Source organism: Daphnia pulicaria, chromosome 3 (assembly GCF_021234035.1).
Source record: "Daphnia pulicaria isolate SC F1-1A chromosome 3, SC_F0-13Bv2, whole genome shotgun sequence".
NCBI classification, from domain to species: Eukaryota; Metazoa; Arthropoda; class Branchiopoda; order Diplostraca; family Daphniidae; genus Daphnia; species Daphnia pulicaria.
This window is the reverse complement of record NC_060915.1, coordinates 12,892,556-12,909,373: the sequence shown is the minus strand read 5'-3', so window position 1 is coordinate 12,909,373 and position 16,818 is coordinate 12,892,556. Positions and strand designations below refer to the sequence as shown.

The window sequence follows — 16,818 nt, the reverse complement described above, 5'->3', positions numbered from 1 at the left end:
AGCGCCCCCTGGCCGCCCTTGTATATTGTGCCGTGTCCGCGTCTAATTTGAATGAGAGAGTTATGCAAGGGCCGGCCTATCGTTTCGACAACTGGGCGCGCGCGCCTCTATTCTTTCCCCCTTTTTTCTTCATTGGATTCGTGACCTCATCTCGCCTTTTGATCACGACCGATCACGGCCCAAAAAATAAGGGGGAATAGACGTGGCGACGCGGTCGACAGACAAGACATTCATCATTTGGCCCAAAGGAATGAAGGAGGAAAATATTTAAAGAGTCGGGAATGATTGGACCGCCAGCCCAGCCGACCAGGGCTCTCGCCAAAAAATGAAACTAACGGCCCCGCACAATCTCTCGTCTCTATCATCGCCCGTTTTTCCCCGTCGCGTCATCTATTATTAGAGAATATTGACCGCACGCGTGTGCTGTGCCGACATTCATCAAACTACCGACCTGTCCGACCCTCTGATTACTCTTCTCTTTCCCAACTTTCCCATATACCGATAAAACAAAACAGAAGGTTGGAAAGGAATTTCGTTAGTCTATAGATAATGCGATTAGACCAGTACCAACAGACTTTTATGGGAGATTCGGCAATTGCAGTGCGCGCAACTCTCGACTCTTTTATTTACCCCCAACTTGTGCGTGTGCCGATGGCGTCCAAAATAAAATACAAACTTTTTGGGTATTTTCTACCGAAGCAAAACTCAATCGAGACCAAGTTTTTTCCTGGCCGTTTAAATCTAAAAGATCCTTTTGGGCAGCAGTTAGACGGGAGTGTGATGTAGTTTGGTACGCCGGAGGGATTGGGCTTGTCGTGCAGCACTGCCCCTATTCCAGCCAAACAGCAATCATCTCGTCAAGGCAAAAGAAGGAAGGAAGACGAGGTGTCTGCCAAAACGTGATCATCCCCAAACACAAGAAAGAAGAAAAAAGGGAAGCGAACGAAGCGAACGGGAGGCTGTCAGCCGCTTGTGACACGACCGCCCTCCTTTTTTATTTTTATTTTTCTTATTTCTATCCCGCGCGTGCGCTTGTTTTTTCTTTTTTCTTTTGCCGCCCGTCTCTTTATATAGAAGGTGAATAACCCTGGGCCAAGTAACATGTCGCTGATGGGCTCACTCGATTTACTGTATGTACACCTGAGAGTTTGATTTCGTCCGCCCTAATTGCCCGCCCATCTCTTATTCCCGCCCACCCAGCAGCGCCTTCCTCGGTCGGGAGATCAAAGGTTTTCACAGAAGTTTCTCTCGACTCAAACCCAATTTAACACTTTGAAAAGACGACGGGGTCGGGTTTGTCAATCACGCAAGTTTCGGGATTGACGGAACAGCTCACAAGTTTGCTCCCCCGCTGCCAACTTTCAAACGTTTCACATTACATCGCGGGCCTCTCTTTGATATTACGTCACTGTCAAAGTGCGCCCTGTGTCTAATTATTTATGCCGTCAATCGATTATTATCAACAAGTTTGAATGCGCAATCATCTCAAAAGTTTGGCGAATGTCAGAGGTGTGTGTGTCTGTATATCCTGGCTGGCAATTTATGATCGTCTGGGCACCAGAATGTGTACATGTGACACGCGCACGCCAAACAAAACAGCTGGCCGCCGCTGCTGCTGTTGTTTTGTTGCACCCGTGCACAGCGGCAGTCCAGCAACATGCCCAGCCGGGATTTTCATTTGAAAGAAAAATTTAGGGAAACACAGACAGAGAGAGAGAGAATTATTTGGTGTGTGGGGGGCTCCTCCAAGTCCAGCCAAGTTGTGTCCCTCTCTCGACTTTTACCCTCCTTGTGGGTGTCCCCCCCCCTTCACCCAGATGAATAATTGATATAACCAAGCTGGCGCTGCTGCTGTGATTGTTTGGGGTTTGCAGATTGCAATGACACTCTCTCTCTCTGTGTACACACAAGTCTATATATTCTGAATGCAACTAATAGACATGACCAGCAGCAGCACACACAAAAGACACTTTCTCCTCTTATATACTCTCTGTGGATGATATAAGGGGAGCAGCTCGATGATGACGATCAAGATGATATGTGTACATATAATCCATGGTATTATAATAGAAATAAGTTTGCCGTATTGGTTCAGATGGTCTCTCGTTTCGGATGTTATCGGGGGTCTATCGATTTGGACAACTGTCCACGACGAATCGATTCCGCACAGTTCGACGCAATGAATGACAATAATAAATATTAAGGCTCCCCTTTATATCTATTATAATCTAATGTAATTTAACCAACTCGTCATTTTATTGATTGAATTTTTCCTTATTACTTTTGCTATTCTCTTATACGCTTGAAAGAGGAAGAGAATAGGAAAGTTCTGGCGCCAAGTGACGCCTCGTAAAAACCCATTTGAAAAAGCGCAATCGTAAATCCCGTGTGTAAACAATTCAAAACATAAATAGCGCCAAGCAGCAAGTATAATTGAATTCCCTCCCTCCCCTCATCAGCAACGTGTTTGCGGTTGCATGTAGTAAAATAGCCAGCCGAAAAATCTATCAGATCACAGCGCCCAGACGCATCTATTACACGCGGACGCAAATCCCCCCATCACCAATTTTATCGCGGACTTTCATGTGGCATGGCGTGGCGGATACATATTTCAACGTGTGTCGGCTCTCTTCTATACGAAAAAAACAACCAAATAGTATAACTTGTGGATGGGCCGTATATATAAAGCTGTAATGTATCTATGGTGGGGGGATTTCTTTTTATTTTATCGCTGTTGCTCTCCTCTATATTCTTTCTAATCTTTCATCCTCGGTTGTGTTTCATTGCCGCCAGACGCTTAAGGACGTGTATCCCGAATCACATTTCCCCGATATATAAATGCTGGGCTATAGGCCGCTTTGTCCTCCTCCTCTTATCCTCTATCCGGCGTGCTGTGTGTAATATAGTGTACATTTATGTCTTTCTTCCCCCCACGATTTTATTTCGTTTTGGGTTTTTAATGGCCCTCACATCGAATGGGCCTTTTTTACTTTTTTTCTGCTGGGGACGAATGACTTTTAAAGGGCCGGCTGTGCTGTCCAGCCGTGGAAGAAGAAGACCAAGAAAAAATAGACCCGTTTTGCAGATGGGAAAGAAACGACAAGATGCCGATCGACTCGGGTGATCGGAATCGCTCAAGATTTATTGGCTCGATTTTGCCTTTTTCTTCCCAAACGACTTTGTTATCCGCCCGTAGAGACTAGAGAAAACTTTTTTTCCAACCGTTTGTCGATTTTCTTTACTCCCAAATGAAGGGGGAAATTAAAAACAAAAACAGCTGTACGCCTAAATAGACAGGTGCATGTCCTTCAGCGGTAAAAAGACTAAATAGAGTCAGACTTTTTCAAATAAGTCCCCAGTTTGTTAAACTGTGCTGCGCAATGGGGAAAAGGGAATAGCCCAGTCGGCGATATTGTTCCAGCGGAGAAAATAACCAAGCTGGCGATGGCCTATTAACTCTTACCTCCTACAGAGAGGAAGGAAGGAAGGAGAGAGAAAGAGGCAATAAGAAAAGAAAAATTAGTCAGAAAGATAAAGAAGAAGAGAAGAAGAAGATTGGAGAGACACCGCAGAGTACAAGTCAATTTAACGGCTGTTAATTGTCTACTAGCCAGAAGAAAAATAGGAGGCCCCATTTTCTTCTTGGAATATCATCACAACTTTTTCTTCTTCTTCTTCTTCGAAAAAAGACCCCCTCGTCTATTTACCCCCCAAAACCAACGGACTCGGCCCATTAACACCCGTCATTTGTCGGGAGAAAACGAGCGAAAATGACGGCCAGAAACATCTTGGCTAGGGGAGAAACTGTGGAACCCATCGACCGATCGTGCGAGCCCATGCCAAACGATCACCAGTTCCCCATTTCTTTTTTAATTATATCCCGTGTGTATTATTATAGTCCAGCAATGCGCGTGCGCCCATCACAGGGACTTTGGCTGGTCTACTAAATTATATGACGTTGGCACTAATGGTCCTCTACGTCAACTCATCAGCCGCTCCTATTTCCGTCTAGCCCTTTTTCTTCAAAACTGGATTAGAGAAACTTAGAGTCCCACCGTCGTCGTTAGCGGACGTTTGACGATCAAAGGGCCCAAGATATTTAACGGAAAATGTTGTCGTTTTATTTGTTTATTATGTTTATCTTTTTCGCGCTCTCTTGTTAATTGCCAGTCGTGTGTGTTTCAGGAAATCTCCGATTCTCTCACGTCCAGTTTCTCTCCCCAGCCGCAAAACCCAATAATAGGAAAGATATTTAGGGTCTATTTGGGTTTTTTAAAAAGTCATTCCCCCCTTCGTAGATATTTCGTGTGTGTGTCGGGCGTCGGAATGAAAAGCTCTCGCCGGCCCATCTCCGCACGTACACACATAAACATAAATACTAGACGTAGATATACAAATAGACGTCGAGAGAGTAGGGACGACACACAAGTATGTACACACACGCACACACACACACACACACAAACACACATAGCTAGTGGAATGGGGGCCCAGATAATGAAGGTAATCATCTCTCTAGTCCACTCTATATATTTCTTTCTTTTCTTTCGCCCGTCCGTCCGTCCGTCCGTCCGTCTCCTAGACTGTACAGCCAAAGTTGCCAGGCACACGATGTCACGACCGACACACAATGGCACTCGAGTTGAATGTATGTAGCAAACGGATCGATATACTTTCATGCTGTCCGGCAGTCCTTCTCTCTTCTCGCTTTGTTGTTTCGTTTTTGCATTTCATTTCACGACGACTATTGCGTAATGGATGTGAAATTCGACGGATTTAGATGACTGCCGGGGCGCCAGGTAAAAAAAAGAGCGCGCACGATGGATGTGTGTAATTTCTTTCTTTTCTTTCTTTTTTTAAAAATAAAATGAAAATGAAAATGAAAACGCGCTTTGATGTCGTTCCAAGTCTGGTCGTCCGGCGGCGGCAGCCAGTTGTGACGAGCGGCGGCAGCGTCAGTCGAAGCGCCGGCGGATGCGATGGATGGCGCTGGCCGAGAGAGAGAGAGAGAACCTTGAAACGATGGATGACGACGCTGCTGCTGCTCACATGTATATAAGCCGCCGGAATATGTGTGTGTGTGTGTCTATACATCTTATAATATGGACAACCTCATTTGTCATTGTCTGGATGTGAGCCAGACGCGCCGACAGACGCGTCGCCGTATCCCCCCCGGCAACGTCGCCCAGCGTCGCCCCCACCCAAATCTACCGGGACGGCGCCGTTTCTCCCAACTTGAGTGACTCAATCTCCCGAGACGGACAGAAGAAGAGAAGAAGAAAATGAGCTAATCGGATTAAACGGGCAACTGCCGTACGTGATGGATGGGTCGTCCGCTGCTGAGCTCTTCATTTATTCCCGCGTTGATTGTGAAACCTTGTTCTTTGCCAAAATAACGCGCCGCGCATGCATCGCTCATTGGAGAAGCGTGTCAGGTATTTATCTCGTCACACCGACCATCACACCGTTCAATTCCCTTGCAACTGTTGATGGCCTCGTCGTCTGGCGCTCAAGCGACGCCAGGAGAATTGCGCTCATCTCTCCAACGTGCTCACATGGATGACGATTATTACTAGTCGACAAATCCTCATGAATAATCATCTCAAGGTGCCTATACATGTTTAGAGAGTCATGAAACGTGGGTGTGTCTGTCAGGTTGATCCGCCAGCAGACGAGATGCAGCGTCGTTTAGAATTGTCACAGGAAATTCCTATTCTCTTTTGAATTTCAATTTTTTGCGCAATAAGCGCGTCCCATTTTTCAATAAATTTGTTGGCCCATTAGGGGAGTGTACATTTTAGATACAACCGGCTGGGGGAATTTGATTTCAAATTTTGCAATTTCCTTTTTTTTCCCACCCCTGAATCTCTGGCGTCCAGCTGGACCAACGGCTGGAGATGGGCACGTTGTTCTATTTTCGCAGTTTCCATATCTTATCTTTTGCCGGTCAGACTCTAATGAACAGAAGCGCATTGATGGGATGAGGCGGCAATGGCTGACGACAAACCTTTCCGTCAACGACATTTTTTTATTTATTTTAGAGTTGAATTTTTTTGTCAAATTCCTTCTTTTCTTTTTTTCTTTTTGGGTTGGTTGTGTGTGAGCTGTCGAATGCTTTGTCCCTTTTTGTTGGTTGTTATCTCTCTGCTGGTTGGCCATTGAAGAGACACACCGAGTCTTTTGGGGTTTTTATCTTTTCATTCCTCTGCAGTGTTGGCTGTTATCATTCTTCCTATTTTGGGCTTCTTCTTCTTCTTCTTCTTCTTCGTCCCTTTGGGTTGTTGCTGCAGGTATGAAGATTCGATAAGATGGGCCATGATTTATTACCACCTCATTTGGGAGTGATGGGAATAGGAAAAAAAAACCTGGGCTTAGAGATTAGCATCCGTCCACCTTCATTGAATTTTCGACTTGAGGAAAATGCAGAGCAGAGCAGTGCTGTTGTGTGTCAAGAGGCTGTGAGATGTTGGCTCAACATGGGCAACTAACTAACCCATGTTTCATTTTTGGTTTATTTCAATCCTTTTTCTTTCTTTTTTTATGGTGAGCCCGTCCGTTTTTAGACCGAAGGCAGTGCCAGCCAAAGTTTGGGCTGCAGCTGCAACTGTCATATTATATAATAATGAGCAGCAGCAAGGGCCCCCACACAGCAGAAAGAGAAGAAGAGAAAAGGTTGTTGCCTCGATAATAGCCAATTGACAAATTTGACTGGCGCTCGACTCTTGTCGCATTTTCTCTGCGGCCGTTTTTCTTCTTTACGATCAGCAGTCATCGCCGCAGAGTCGTTACCGTTGACGATAAGTGCAGAGAGCTGAGCAACGACACAGTGTAGAGTTTCGCCAGTCGATGGGGAAGAAGGACAAAACGGTTCATCGGATGGCTAATGCAGCGAACCGCCAACGGGTTGGTCGTGTTGCTGCTGCTGTGCTCCCCGGATGGCTGAACTTGACTCTCTCGCCCGGCTAAAAAAGAAAAGAGAAAACAACCGGGCGACCCATTACTCGACATTACTGATGTGGGGATCAAGTACACAGTCACCATCCCGCGTATAGACTATATACGGAGATATATCGCGCACACACACACACACATAGCACTCGACGCTGTCGCAACAGCTGCCATGTTTCGATAAATATGAGACGGACCCCACAGCAGCAGAGGATCCGGACGTCGTCGTCGTAAATATCCTTCCCCCCAGCAGCCAACTGGCTGTGCTGTGCTGTGCTGGCCCATCTCTCAATCCCTTTTTCTCTCTCTCTTCTCTTCTTTATTGCTCTGCCTTTATTTTAATGGATCGCCGGAGCAGACGGGCAGCATGGCGAGTGTCGTACCCCCGTGAGTGTGTGTGCCCCCGTCTACATATCAAATGCTTGTATACGTATATATATGTGACGGCTGCTGATGATGATGACGACCATCAGGAGCTGCTGGCTGGCTGGCGGGTTTAGCTTAGTGCCTTCAGCTGTGTATGTGTATCGCTGCGCAGGATCAAAGAACACACACACACAAGACAAACAGAACAAACCAAAGAGGATCGTTAAGTCACTTTTCTTCGGCAACACAACCTTCGTTGGGGACATCTTTTTCCTGAGTGCACAACATCAGAGATCCTCTCACTCAATTTTGGGTCTTTCTTTCTTTTGCTTCCATCGCTCCCGGCCTATTTACCCCCCACTGGCTGCTCTCTCTTTCCTTCCGGATTGACGGCGCTACTCTTCCGTATCTTTTAATGAGACTCTTATTGTCATGTTGGTTTCATCTGTTTTCTTTTTGGCTTTAGTTAGCCGAATTTATTTGACTTTTTTAATTTTAGTTTGAAACAATAAATTAACCTCGCCCATTTTATTTTGTTTTATAGATTTGCATCCGGAATTCCGGACGGTTCCTTTGGCGACGCGCGGGATTCTTGGCGAGCCAGCGACGTTGGAGTGCGAGCCGCCTCGCGGACATCCTGAGCCGCAGGTGCGCTGGAAAAAGAACGGCCAGCCGCTGGACAACCTCGCAGTTGGACAACCTCAGCGCGATCATTCTTCCAGGTATTTATTTATTTATTTATTTCAGTGTTGTAGACGGCCAGCTTCTTAAACTACTTTACATAACTTTTAAAAAATGACTGGCCAAAAGGATTTTTCTTTTTCCCCAGTCTGATGGGCACCAAACTGCTTCCATTAATATTTATTTCTTTCGATATACTTTGGTTCTTATTACCTCGATATCTTTCAAATGTTTCATCTTTTTCTTTTTTAAAACAAAAGATGAAGGAAAAAGTTGTTGTTATGGTTTAGCCCGTCTAGTAACTGAACACCGTGCGCCGTGCTGGGTTTGGCTTGAAAGTTTTGATCCGCATAGCTTTGCACCGGATGTGGTCCGCGTTTGGTTATTCATTTTCTTTCTCTCTTCTCTTTATACATGTTGGATCAGAAACGGGCCGGCTGAGCCTTTCTCGCATGTTTTAAAAAATAGTCAAATAAAATAAAAAAGGTTCCCACCGTATTCAGAAAAAAGAATAGGAAATTCTCTTCTCTCTCTCTATAGTGTTGCACCTATACACGCCGACAGTGGCAGTCTTAACCAGCCAAGTTTCCCCATTTTATTCTTTTTTCTCAGAAGAAATTGATATGCGGTCATCCGCAAACTGTCGTACGATTTCTTATTTCATGCGTTGCAACCGACACGAGACTTTTTTAAAAGAATAGAGTGAATCCCCTCGTTTGCGCTGGCCATGTCCAAGCGTGAAATCGAGTCGGATGGGAGGAAAGCAATCGAAAAATGAAGTTTTTTCAATTAACCCAACTTAGACAAGTCGTTCAGAAAACTGGCGAGCGTCGGCACCCTTTTGACAACATCAATTCGTTCGCCTGTTATTTTGTTTTGTTTGTCCAAACAGGAAAGAAAAACCCAGATCTCAATGCCCAGTTCTATTTTAGTGTGTGTGTGTACGGCCCAGCATTCCCCCCCTACTCCCTTTAGTATTAGTCTAGTACAGCACATCGAAATGACCCAGCGATCAAAAGCGACCGACCGGAATTTCTATTTCAAACGGGAGAGAGAAACGGGCCCCCAAATTCTTTATTTATAGAAAAAAGGCCCAACGACTAGCTTTTGCGTCGACTGTGTGTAGTAGCACAGGTCTAGAAAAATAAAACGACATATTGAGCTTCCAGTTTCTCATTCCGACTTTGAAACACATACACACCTGGCTAAATCAACAAATAGAACGCGGGCCAGCGTGTTGAATCTCTCTACGATGGGACTAGATGATATTTATTTCGTGTTTGTTTGTTGTTTGTGACTTTGTTACCTATAGATGTGTTTTAACTTGTTTTAACTGTTTTGGTTGTTGTTGTTGTTGTCTCTGCTCTTTCTTAGAATCCGGATGGACGAAAATGGAAACCTGATCTTTGCCAAACTCATGTCGTCGGACGAGGGCCGTTACCAGTGCTCGGCTCAGAACGTCGTGGCCACCAGAGAAACGGCCGCCGTTCTCCTATCGGTTCACGGTATGTGAGACTTTGCTTTTGTTGTACTGCCACCACCACCAGGGATGACACACACCAGCGTTTTGATATGATTCATCCCGGACACATTCTATCGATTCCTCTATTGATCTTCTATCTATCCACATGGAAGAAGAGCCCACTCTTGTGTCTCCTACATGCCTACCACCCACTGCGGATCAAGAGGAATAAAAGGAGGATGGGATGGGTGACTTTCAGCGTTCCAGGGGGACTGCCCTATAGTGGAGGAAAAAAGATGTAGAAAAATATTGAATGATGTGAGATGAGTCAAATTGGATTTCTCATATTTCAATAATAATAGCAGCTCTCTCTCTCTCTGTGTGTGTGTACATACTTTGATGGCGGGAAGGGAAATATACTTGCGACTAATGCATCCGAGCGGATTGATGCAGCACAAGAGTCCACACCAATTCATATTTGTTGAACTACTCTCTCTACAGTTCAAAATCCATTGCGCCCAGATGACGCAATGGAATTATATTGAATCTATAGGCCCCTGTGCCCCCCAATAGAAAAATGTCTGGCCGTTTCATCCAAATTGGACTTGAAGAATATTGCCCAGTCTTGAATCAGCCCGTCATTCAACAGTTGTGTCATGTTTTATTATCAAATTATTTTTCTTTAACCCAATTTTACAGTTCGGCCGGTCATAGTTCGCCCGCCTCAAGATACGACGGCCCTGCTGGGCGGTGAAGTGAGTCTCGAGTGCGGCGTCACGGGTGATCCGCCGCCGCACGTCGAGTGGCGTCGACAGGACGGCGCCAAAATTCCAATCAACCGGATCCGGCCGGCCTCCAACGATCAAACACGAACCAGTTTGAGGCTGGAGCGACTGGTGGCCTCCGACGCCGGCCGCTACGTTTGCGAGGTCGAGAATTCGGTCGGCTCCAGCTCGGCCTCGGCCCAGCTGGCCATCTTAATTCCGGTATGTATACATGAATATTTCATTTCACCGGCGGAATTCATGAATGTTTCGCCCGTCTTAATTTTGATTCAAACAAAAAATTATGCATTTTGGTTTTATGTATTTAAATCATTCAAATGTTTTAAAATGTTTTTTCTTTTTATAATTTAAAGCCCACGTGGAACAGCAGCGCCGGAATCAGCAGCAGCGGGCAGGCCTTTTTGCCGCGGGAGGTGCGCGGATTCCTGGAGCAGAGCGTCTTTTTAGATTGCCCAGTTCACGGGTCGCCGGCCCCACTGGTCTTTTGGCAGCGGGAAGGACAAGGCCGCGACGGCGCTGGCTCAAACGTGGAGCTCCTGACATCCGACTCTTCCGGCCCCAGCGCCAGGTGGAACGTGTTCCGCAACGGAACGCTGGTCATCAACCGACTCCGGCGAGAGGACGCCGGCGGCCTGTGGTGCGGAGCCGTCAGCGAGGCCGGCGGCCTGGTGGCCCGCACTCGGCTGGAGATTGTCACCGTCTCGACTCCGCCGCCGCCCGTCATCGAAGTCGGCCCGGCCAATCAGACCCTACCGCTGGGCTCGCCTGCCTCGCTGGCCTGCAGCACCACCGAGCCCAGCAGCCAAAATCTGCCGCTGCGGTGGTGGAAGGATGGCGCCCCGCTGGCCCTGTCCGTCCGCATGACCCAATCCGGCGAGACGGGCATGCTGCGCATTGAAGATCTACAGCCTTCCGACGCCGGAATTTACACCTGCTGGATCGGATCCGGAGATCAGTCGGCGGCCTGGACAGCCTCCCTAACTGTGGCCAGCCAGAGCAATTCGAACGTCGCCTTCTCGCGTAGCCCCAGCGACCCAATGGCTCTGCCCGGCTCTCCATCTCAGCCTCGGCTCCTCCACAAGACGGCCAACTCTTTAACCGTCGGCTGGCAGAGCGGATCGAGAATGGGCGCCTCGCCTCTGCTGGGCTACACGGTCGAAATCTTCAGCAGCGGCGATCCCAATTCGAATCAAGAAAACAGCTGGACATGGGCTGGACCGACGATACCGAACCAACGGAGCTGGCGGATCATTACCCGTCGTCTCAAAGCGGATCAGCTGGTCCTGACCGACTTGCAACCCACCACTTCCTACGCGGTGCTCGTTAGAGCCGAGAACTCGCACGGCCTGTCCCTGCCCAGTCCGGTGTCTCCCTGGTTCACGACTCTGCCGTCGGGTGGATCCGTCGGCAGCGGTGGGGGGGGTAGCGGCATCCAGGAATTGGAGGAAGGCCGACAGCGGCTCTCTTCTTCTCTGGCGTGGCTCCGGCTGGAGCCCGTCCGTCCGCTCAACGCCACAACGGTCCGGTTGAGTTGGCGCTGGTTAGATGGCGCCGATGGCAGCGAACCCACCGAGTCGGCCTTCGAGGGACTTCACATTTGGTACCGGCCCATCCGCAGCTCACGCTCCGGCTCAGAGGAGGATCAAATCCATCAAGAAAGATCCTCAGCCTCGACGTTGGCTTCCTTCCGAGTGGTCACAGTGTCCCAGCCGGCCGTGTCCAGCTCAACTTACACGCTGGCCAATTTGCTGCCCTCGACGCGCTATCTCTTCTTCTTGGTCCCGTTCTACCGGAATATCGATGGCCGGCCGTCCAACAGTCAAACGCTGACGACCTTGGAAGCCGGTAAGTTCCGCATTCCTTCCAGCAATTTAAATTGAATTGATTTAATTTTCAATTTCTTGTTTGATTTTGTGCAGCTCCCGAAGGACCTCCGCGGGATCTGATTGTGCGCCAATTAAATTCCAGCAGCTGTTTGGTGAAATGGAGCGAGCCATCGCATAACCAACGTAACGGAATCATCACCGGATATCAAGTAAATCAAATCAATTTAATCCTTTTGGTCCTTTGCCATTAATAATTTTAATTCATGTTTCTTATCTTTTAGATTTACGTGTTTATGGACGATTCGGAAACATTATTGGCCAACATGACGTTGCCGCCGACTCCGACTTCGGTCATTATCGGCAATCTCGTGGCCGGATCGTCCTACTCGATCCGGGCAGCAGCGTGGACTCTGGCGGGAGTGGGCCCGGCTTCTGAGCCCGCCTCATTCAGCATGGAGGTGTTGAGCTTCCAGCAACATCCACAGGTTCCGGCCCTTCACGACGATTTGGACTCCGACCTGGACGATCCGTTCACTCGTTTCGACAGCGACAATCGTCCGCCCAGTGGCGAAGTCACCACGCAGATGGTCAAGGAGACGTGGTTCATTCTTGCCATCGGCGGAGTTCTTTTGGCCACGCTGTGTCTTCTGGTGGCCGCCCTGATCGTCCGCCGCCGATGGGTCCGCAACAAGGCCATGTCCTCTGTGCAGAAAGTCGAGCTGGGCAGCGGAACGGACGGCAATTTACTCCACAGCGTCTGCAGTGGCAGCGGCGGCGCCAGGGATTTGCTCTGGTCACGCGGATGGCATTCCGGCAGCACTGGCAACCACCACCAGCATCCGTCGCGAACGGGGACGGTTTCGGCATCGCAGAAAGAGGCCGAACTGGAAGCCCAGGCCTCGCTACTACCCCAACAGCCGCAGCAGTACGGCAGCAGCGGGATCGCTCCGCCGGAATACGCCGAGCTGCTCAACCAGCACGGCTCCCAGCAGCAGCAGCACCAGTCGGATCAGAGCCAACTGAGTCTCAGCTCGTTCCTGCCGCGTCGCAACAACACCAACAACATGATGCTGATGCAGGCCCAGATGCAGGCGCCTCCGTCCGCCTACGCCACCACAACTTTGGTCAATCCGTCGATGCGAGGGCAGCAGCAGATCCACGGCCCTTATTCCAGCAAGTCGTCGGGCGACTCGAGCAGTGGCAGCTACGTGGTCGAGCATCAAGATCGAATGGGCTGCGGGAGCAACAGCCGCAACAGCAACAACAACAGTCATCACAGTCGGAAGAATAGCAGCGGATTCTTGTCTAATGGCAATGGCAACGGCCATCTGCAACAGCAGCAGAGAATTCCCAACTGGGCAGAACTTTTGCCTCCGCCACCGAGACATCCGCCGCCACCTAGTCCAGCACCTAATTGCGATCGCTCCACTTCCGCTTCCAAAGACGTAAGAACATTTTTTTAAATAATCATCTATTAGCGCGCAAATTTTAAATTTTTAAATCTGAACGATATTTTTAGGGATCGCTTCCGCTGCCAAATTCCGTCAAACCGTCGCTGAAATTCAGTTCGGCCAATCCCAGTCCGGCCTTGTCAAAGCGTAGTGCTCCTGCAGGATCGACTGGCGTCTCCAGTACGTTCAAACCTCCATCGCCTCAGTACAATGTCAGTCTCGGAGGAGAAGAGACGGTGCCGAATGGCAACCGGAATGCAATCCGAACTGGGCGGACGAAAGCCATGAGGTCGACACTGTCCCAGAGATCCGGCACTTCCGGATCGCACACGGAACTCGATCAACCGGCTCTCAAGGGTTACTCGGATTCGGGATCGGAGCGAAGTTTCCCGCCGGGCAGCTGCTACACGACGGCGCCCATGAATTACCAATCGAATCCCCTGGACAACATCACAACCCACTGGGACGACGACGTCGACGACTACAGCCGCAGCATCAGCGGCGGCCACGGAGTCGATTACAGCCATGGCGGCGACGACGACAGCCATTCAGACGGCGACGACTTGGCCTCTTCCGTCTACGACAACAGTCCCGTCGTCTATCGGCCACCGTGCGGGAAACCACCGGCCCAGGCCAACGCTCCTATGCCTCGTCGGAAACAATTAATGACTTTGACTTGATGGGATCCTGCCAGTCTCTCCATCCTGTCTACTAGTCACTACTGCGAATCTTGCTACAACACAGTACTATAATATAATATGAAAAAAAAACCCACACAATCGTCGCCTCCTACCGGATGGTCGTGGAAGTAATTTTTTTAACTTTTACTTGATATTATAATTGTATGAATTTATTGCCACCCTCCACTCTTTATATAAAATCTTTTAATTCTTGATGCAGATAAAAATACCGTGCTCTATTAATTCTATTTGGCGGAATAAAACAACAAAAAAATAAATGAATTCCGCTAATCTGTGATACCGCCATCAATTCAATTTTGCCCCATTTTTGTGTGTCAGTTCGATCCTCTTTTAATTGCGCTGCTCTCTGGTCGCGTTTCAATTTCCTTTTCTTGCAAGCTCATTTTTTGACCACTTTTGAACAGCAGGACGTTGTATCTTATTGTTGTCTCTCCGCTTTCGTTATATTCATGTGATCCATTCGCACTTTTTGATAACAAAGCAAATCGACGAAGAGACGGAAAAAAAAACTAAGGTACTTCTACACTTGGCAACACAGCACATATCTCACCTCCCTTTTTGAATTCGTGTGTATTGGTTTGTTTTTAGGGAAGTCCTCCCCATCGCCATCTCGCCCACTGAATGTTTGTGTCAAAACTAAATGTACATTTTCATTTCGATGCTCGTTAACCGTGTATAATAATAATAATAATAATAATCTCCCGTGTTCACTTTTCGTTCGAATCCTGCGTCAAGTATTTTTGTGTGTGGTCGCCATTCTGGTTGCGGATTTTATACGTTGAATGTTGTAAAACTTGTAACATTTTTCATCATCAAACTACAGCTGAATGTAGGATATATATATATATGTGTATACATATTATACCTGTAATATTTTCTTCTCCGTTTGAATTCGGTTTCAGTCTCGCCTATTTTTGAAGCCGATGAAGAAGGTGACAAATCTATGCCCCTCAATCTATTGATAATCCTATTATACCGTCTTCACGTGTCGTCACTCGTCAATGTCGATTACATTGAAACTATGCCAGCGATGGCTCGAAATGGTCTATTTTGTGATTTATTTCATTTGGCAACATCAAACTTAATTGAAATGTTGTTGTAATTTCAAAGACACTGTCAAATTTTTGAATTTTTTTACTGAGAAATAGCGAAGCCAATGCAACAGAGAAATTCGCGATTTCGGCGAAATGTAAGTAGTTCCAAATGATCCCGTTAGTGAACACTAGATGGTGCTTGAAATTGTCGTCTGTAATGACGAAAAGTCGAGCAACAAACACGTTACGTTATTAGTGTTCTTCTTCAGCTTCAACTTCTGTTCGTTTTTTTAATGAATATTCAAAATGTAAGTTTATCTGTAACTATTTTATACTATATTAACCGCCGTCAATATCATTGACTAACTATGAATCTATAACAACGACAAATCAATACACTAATTTAAGTTCATGAAAGTCCTAAAGCAAGTTGGTAGAAGCCGATTCAGCGATACTAGTAATCTACTGTTGGGGGGCTCGCAATTTCCTAGCAAATTTACTTTCTATATACATCTAACATTAATTATCATAGCTCATTAATTCAAATCTCAGTATCTCACTAAGAAACGGAGAAATCTGTATTTTTATAGTGAATTCCTCTAATTCCTTCGGACATGAACAAGCTTCATTACGACTGCCTGGGCATTGAACGAAATATCGTAATAAACATGAACATTCTGTTGCAGATTGAATCTTTCACAAGTGTCTAAAACTAATTTTCATACAATGAACTCTATTACTGATGGTAATGTTTCTCTACAAAAAGCAGCGGTGTGCTACATACTCGTCAATGTGTAACAATTTTGTACGTTTGAAGAGTGAACTTGACACCAACCAATTGGTAATTCTTTTTCATACATAAAGTATTAATTTACTTTTCATTTGGTTAAAGTGATGTGGTTAAATTCCTGCCAATGTTCTGCAGCGCCGAGATAACGAAATTTCTCATAGAAAAAAAAGGAACTAAAGTTTCTCCAATGTCGTGGAGATTCCTTTTTTAATCCTATTCTTCAGAACATGGCATTGGGCAAGCGCTCACACACACCGCAATTAAACTGGAGTTGGATCCAGAATATAAAGATTAGTACGCGTCTAGATAACAGTGGTTTTAAAAAAAATTGTTAAAGCTAAATGCTCCATTACCGCTATGACCCAGGTCCAATTGCAAACTATATCCCGATAGACAACAAATTGAATTACACTGCTCTTTAAAAAAAACAAGGAAAATATCTAACGCAAACCGTCGCGATAGTTGACTTTGAGTGAAATGCATCAGTGGACGAGCAATTCTGACTCATACCCCGTAACGTCGCGCGCTTCAATTAATTTTGTTTTCTCCATTTTAATTTTCTTAACATTAACAAGCGATCTCCCACTCAACCGGACCGAAATGGTGGGGGTACTTTTCGGATCGTAATCCGGAAAAGAACTTTACAAATCCGGACTAGGTCTAATCTGTTCAGAATCGCAAGGCGATTCCAACGGAATTAAGTCCGGATTTTTATCTTTTCCCGTTCACGAGATAATCACGGTTGAAAATCGTGAAATATCACGAAAACCCAAA

The 16,818-nt window shown here is 46.8% G+C and overlaps 1 protein-coding gene across 2 annotated transcripts in view; it reads left to right on the top strand.

Annotated features, from left to right (window-relative positions):
* LOC124328483 (protein sax-3-like) overlaps positions 1 to 14,607 on the top strand; it is a 41,882-nt gene extending 27,275 nt beyond the window's left edge. For both annotated transcript variants that reach the window (XM_046787257.1, XM_046787258.1), the window contains 7 exons: positions 7,859 to 8,036; positions 9,370 to 9,500; positions 10,157 to 10,443; positions 10,596 to 12,087; positions 12,162 to 12,277; positions 12,350 to 13,513; positions 13,588 to 14,607. In XM_046787257.1, coding sequence (XP_046643213.1) covers positions 7,859 to 8,036; positions 9,370 to 9,500; positions 10,157 to 10,443; positions 10,596 to 12,087; positions 12,162 to 12,277; positions 12,350 to 13,513; positions 13,588 to 14,199 — 3,980 coding nt within the window. In that variant the 3' untranslated portion in view covers positions 14,200 to 14,607. The remainder of the gene's footprint in view (positions 1 to 7,858; positions 8,037 to 9,369; positions 9,501 to 10,156; positions 10,444 to 10,595; positions 12,088 to 12,161; positions 12,278 to 12,349; positions 13,514 to 13,587) is intronic.
* The last annotated feature ends 2,211 nt before the right edge of the window (positions 14,608 to 16,818 follow it).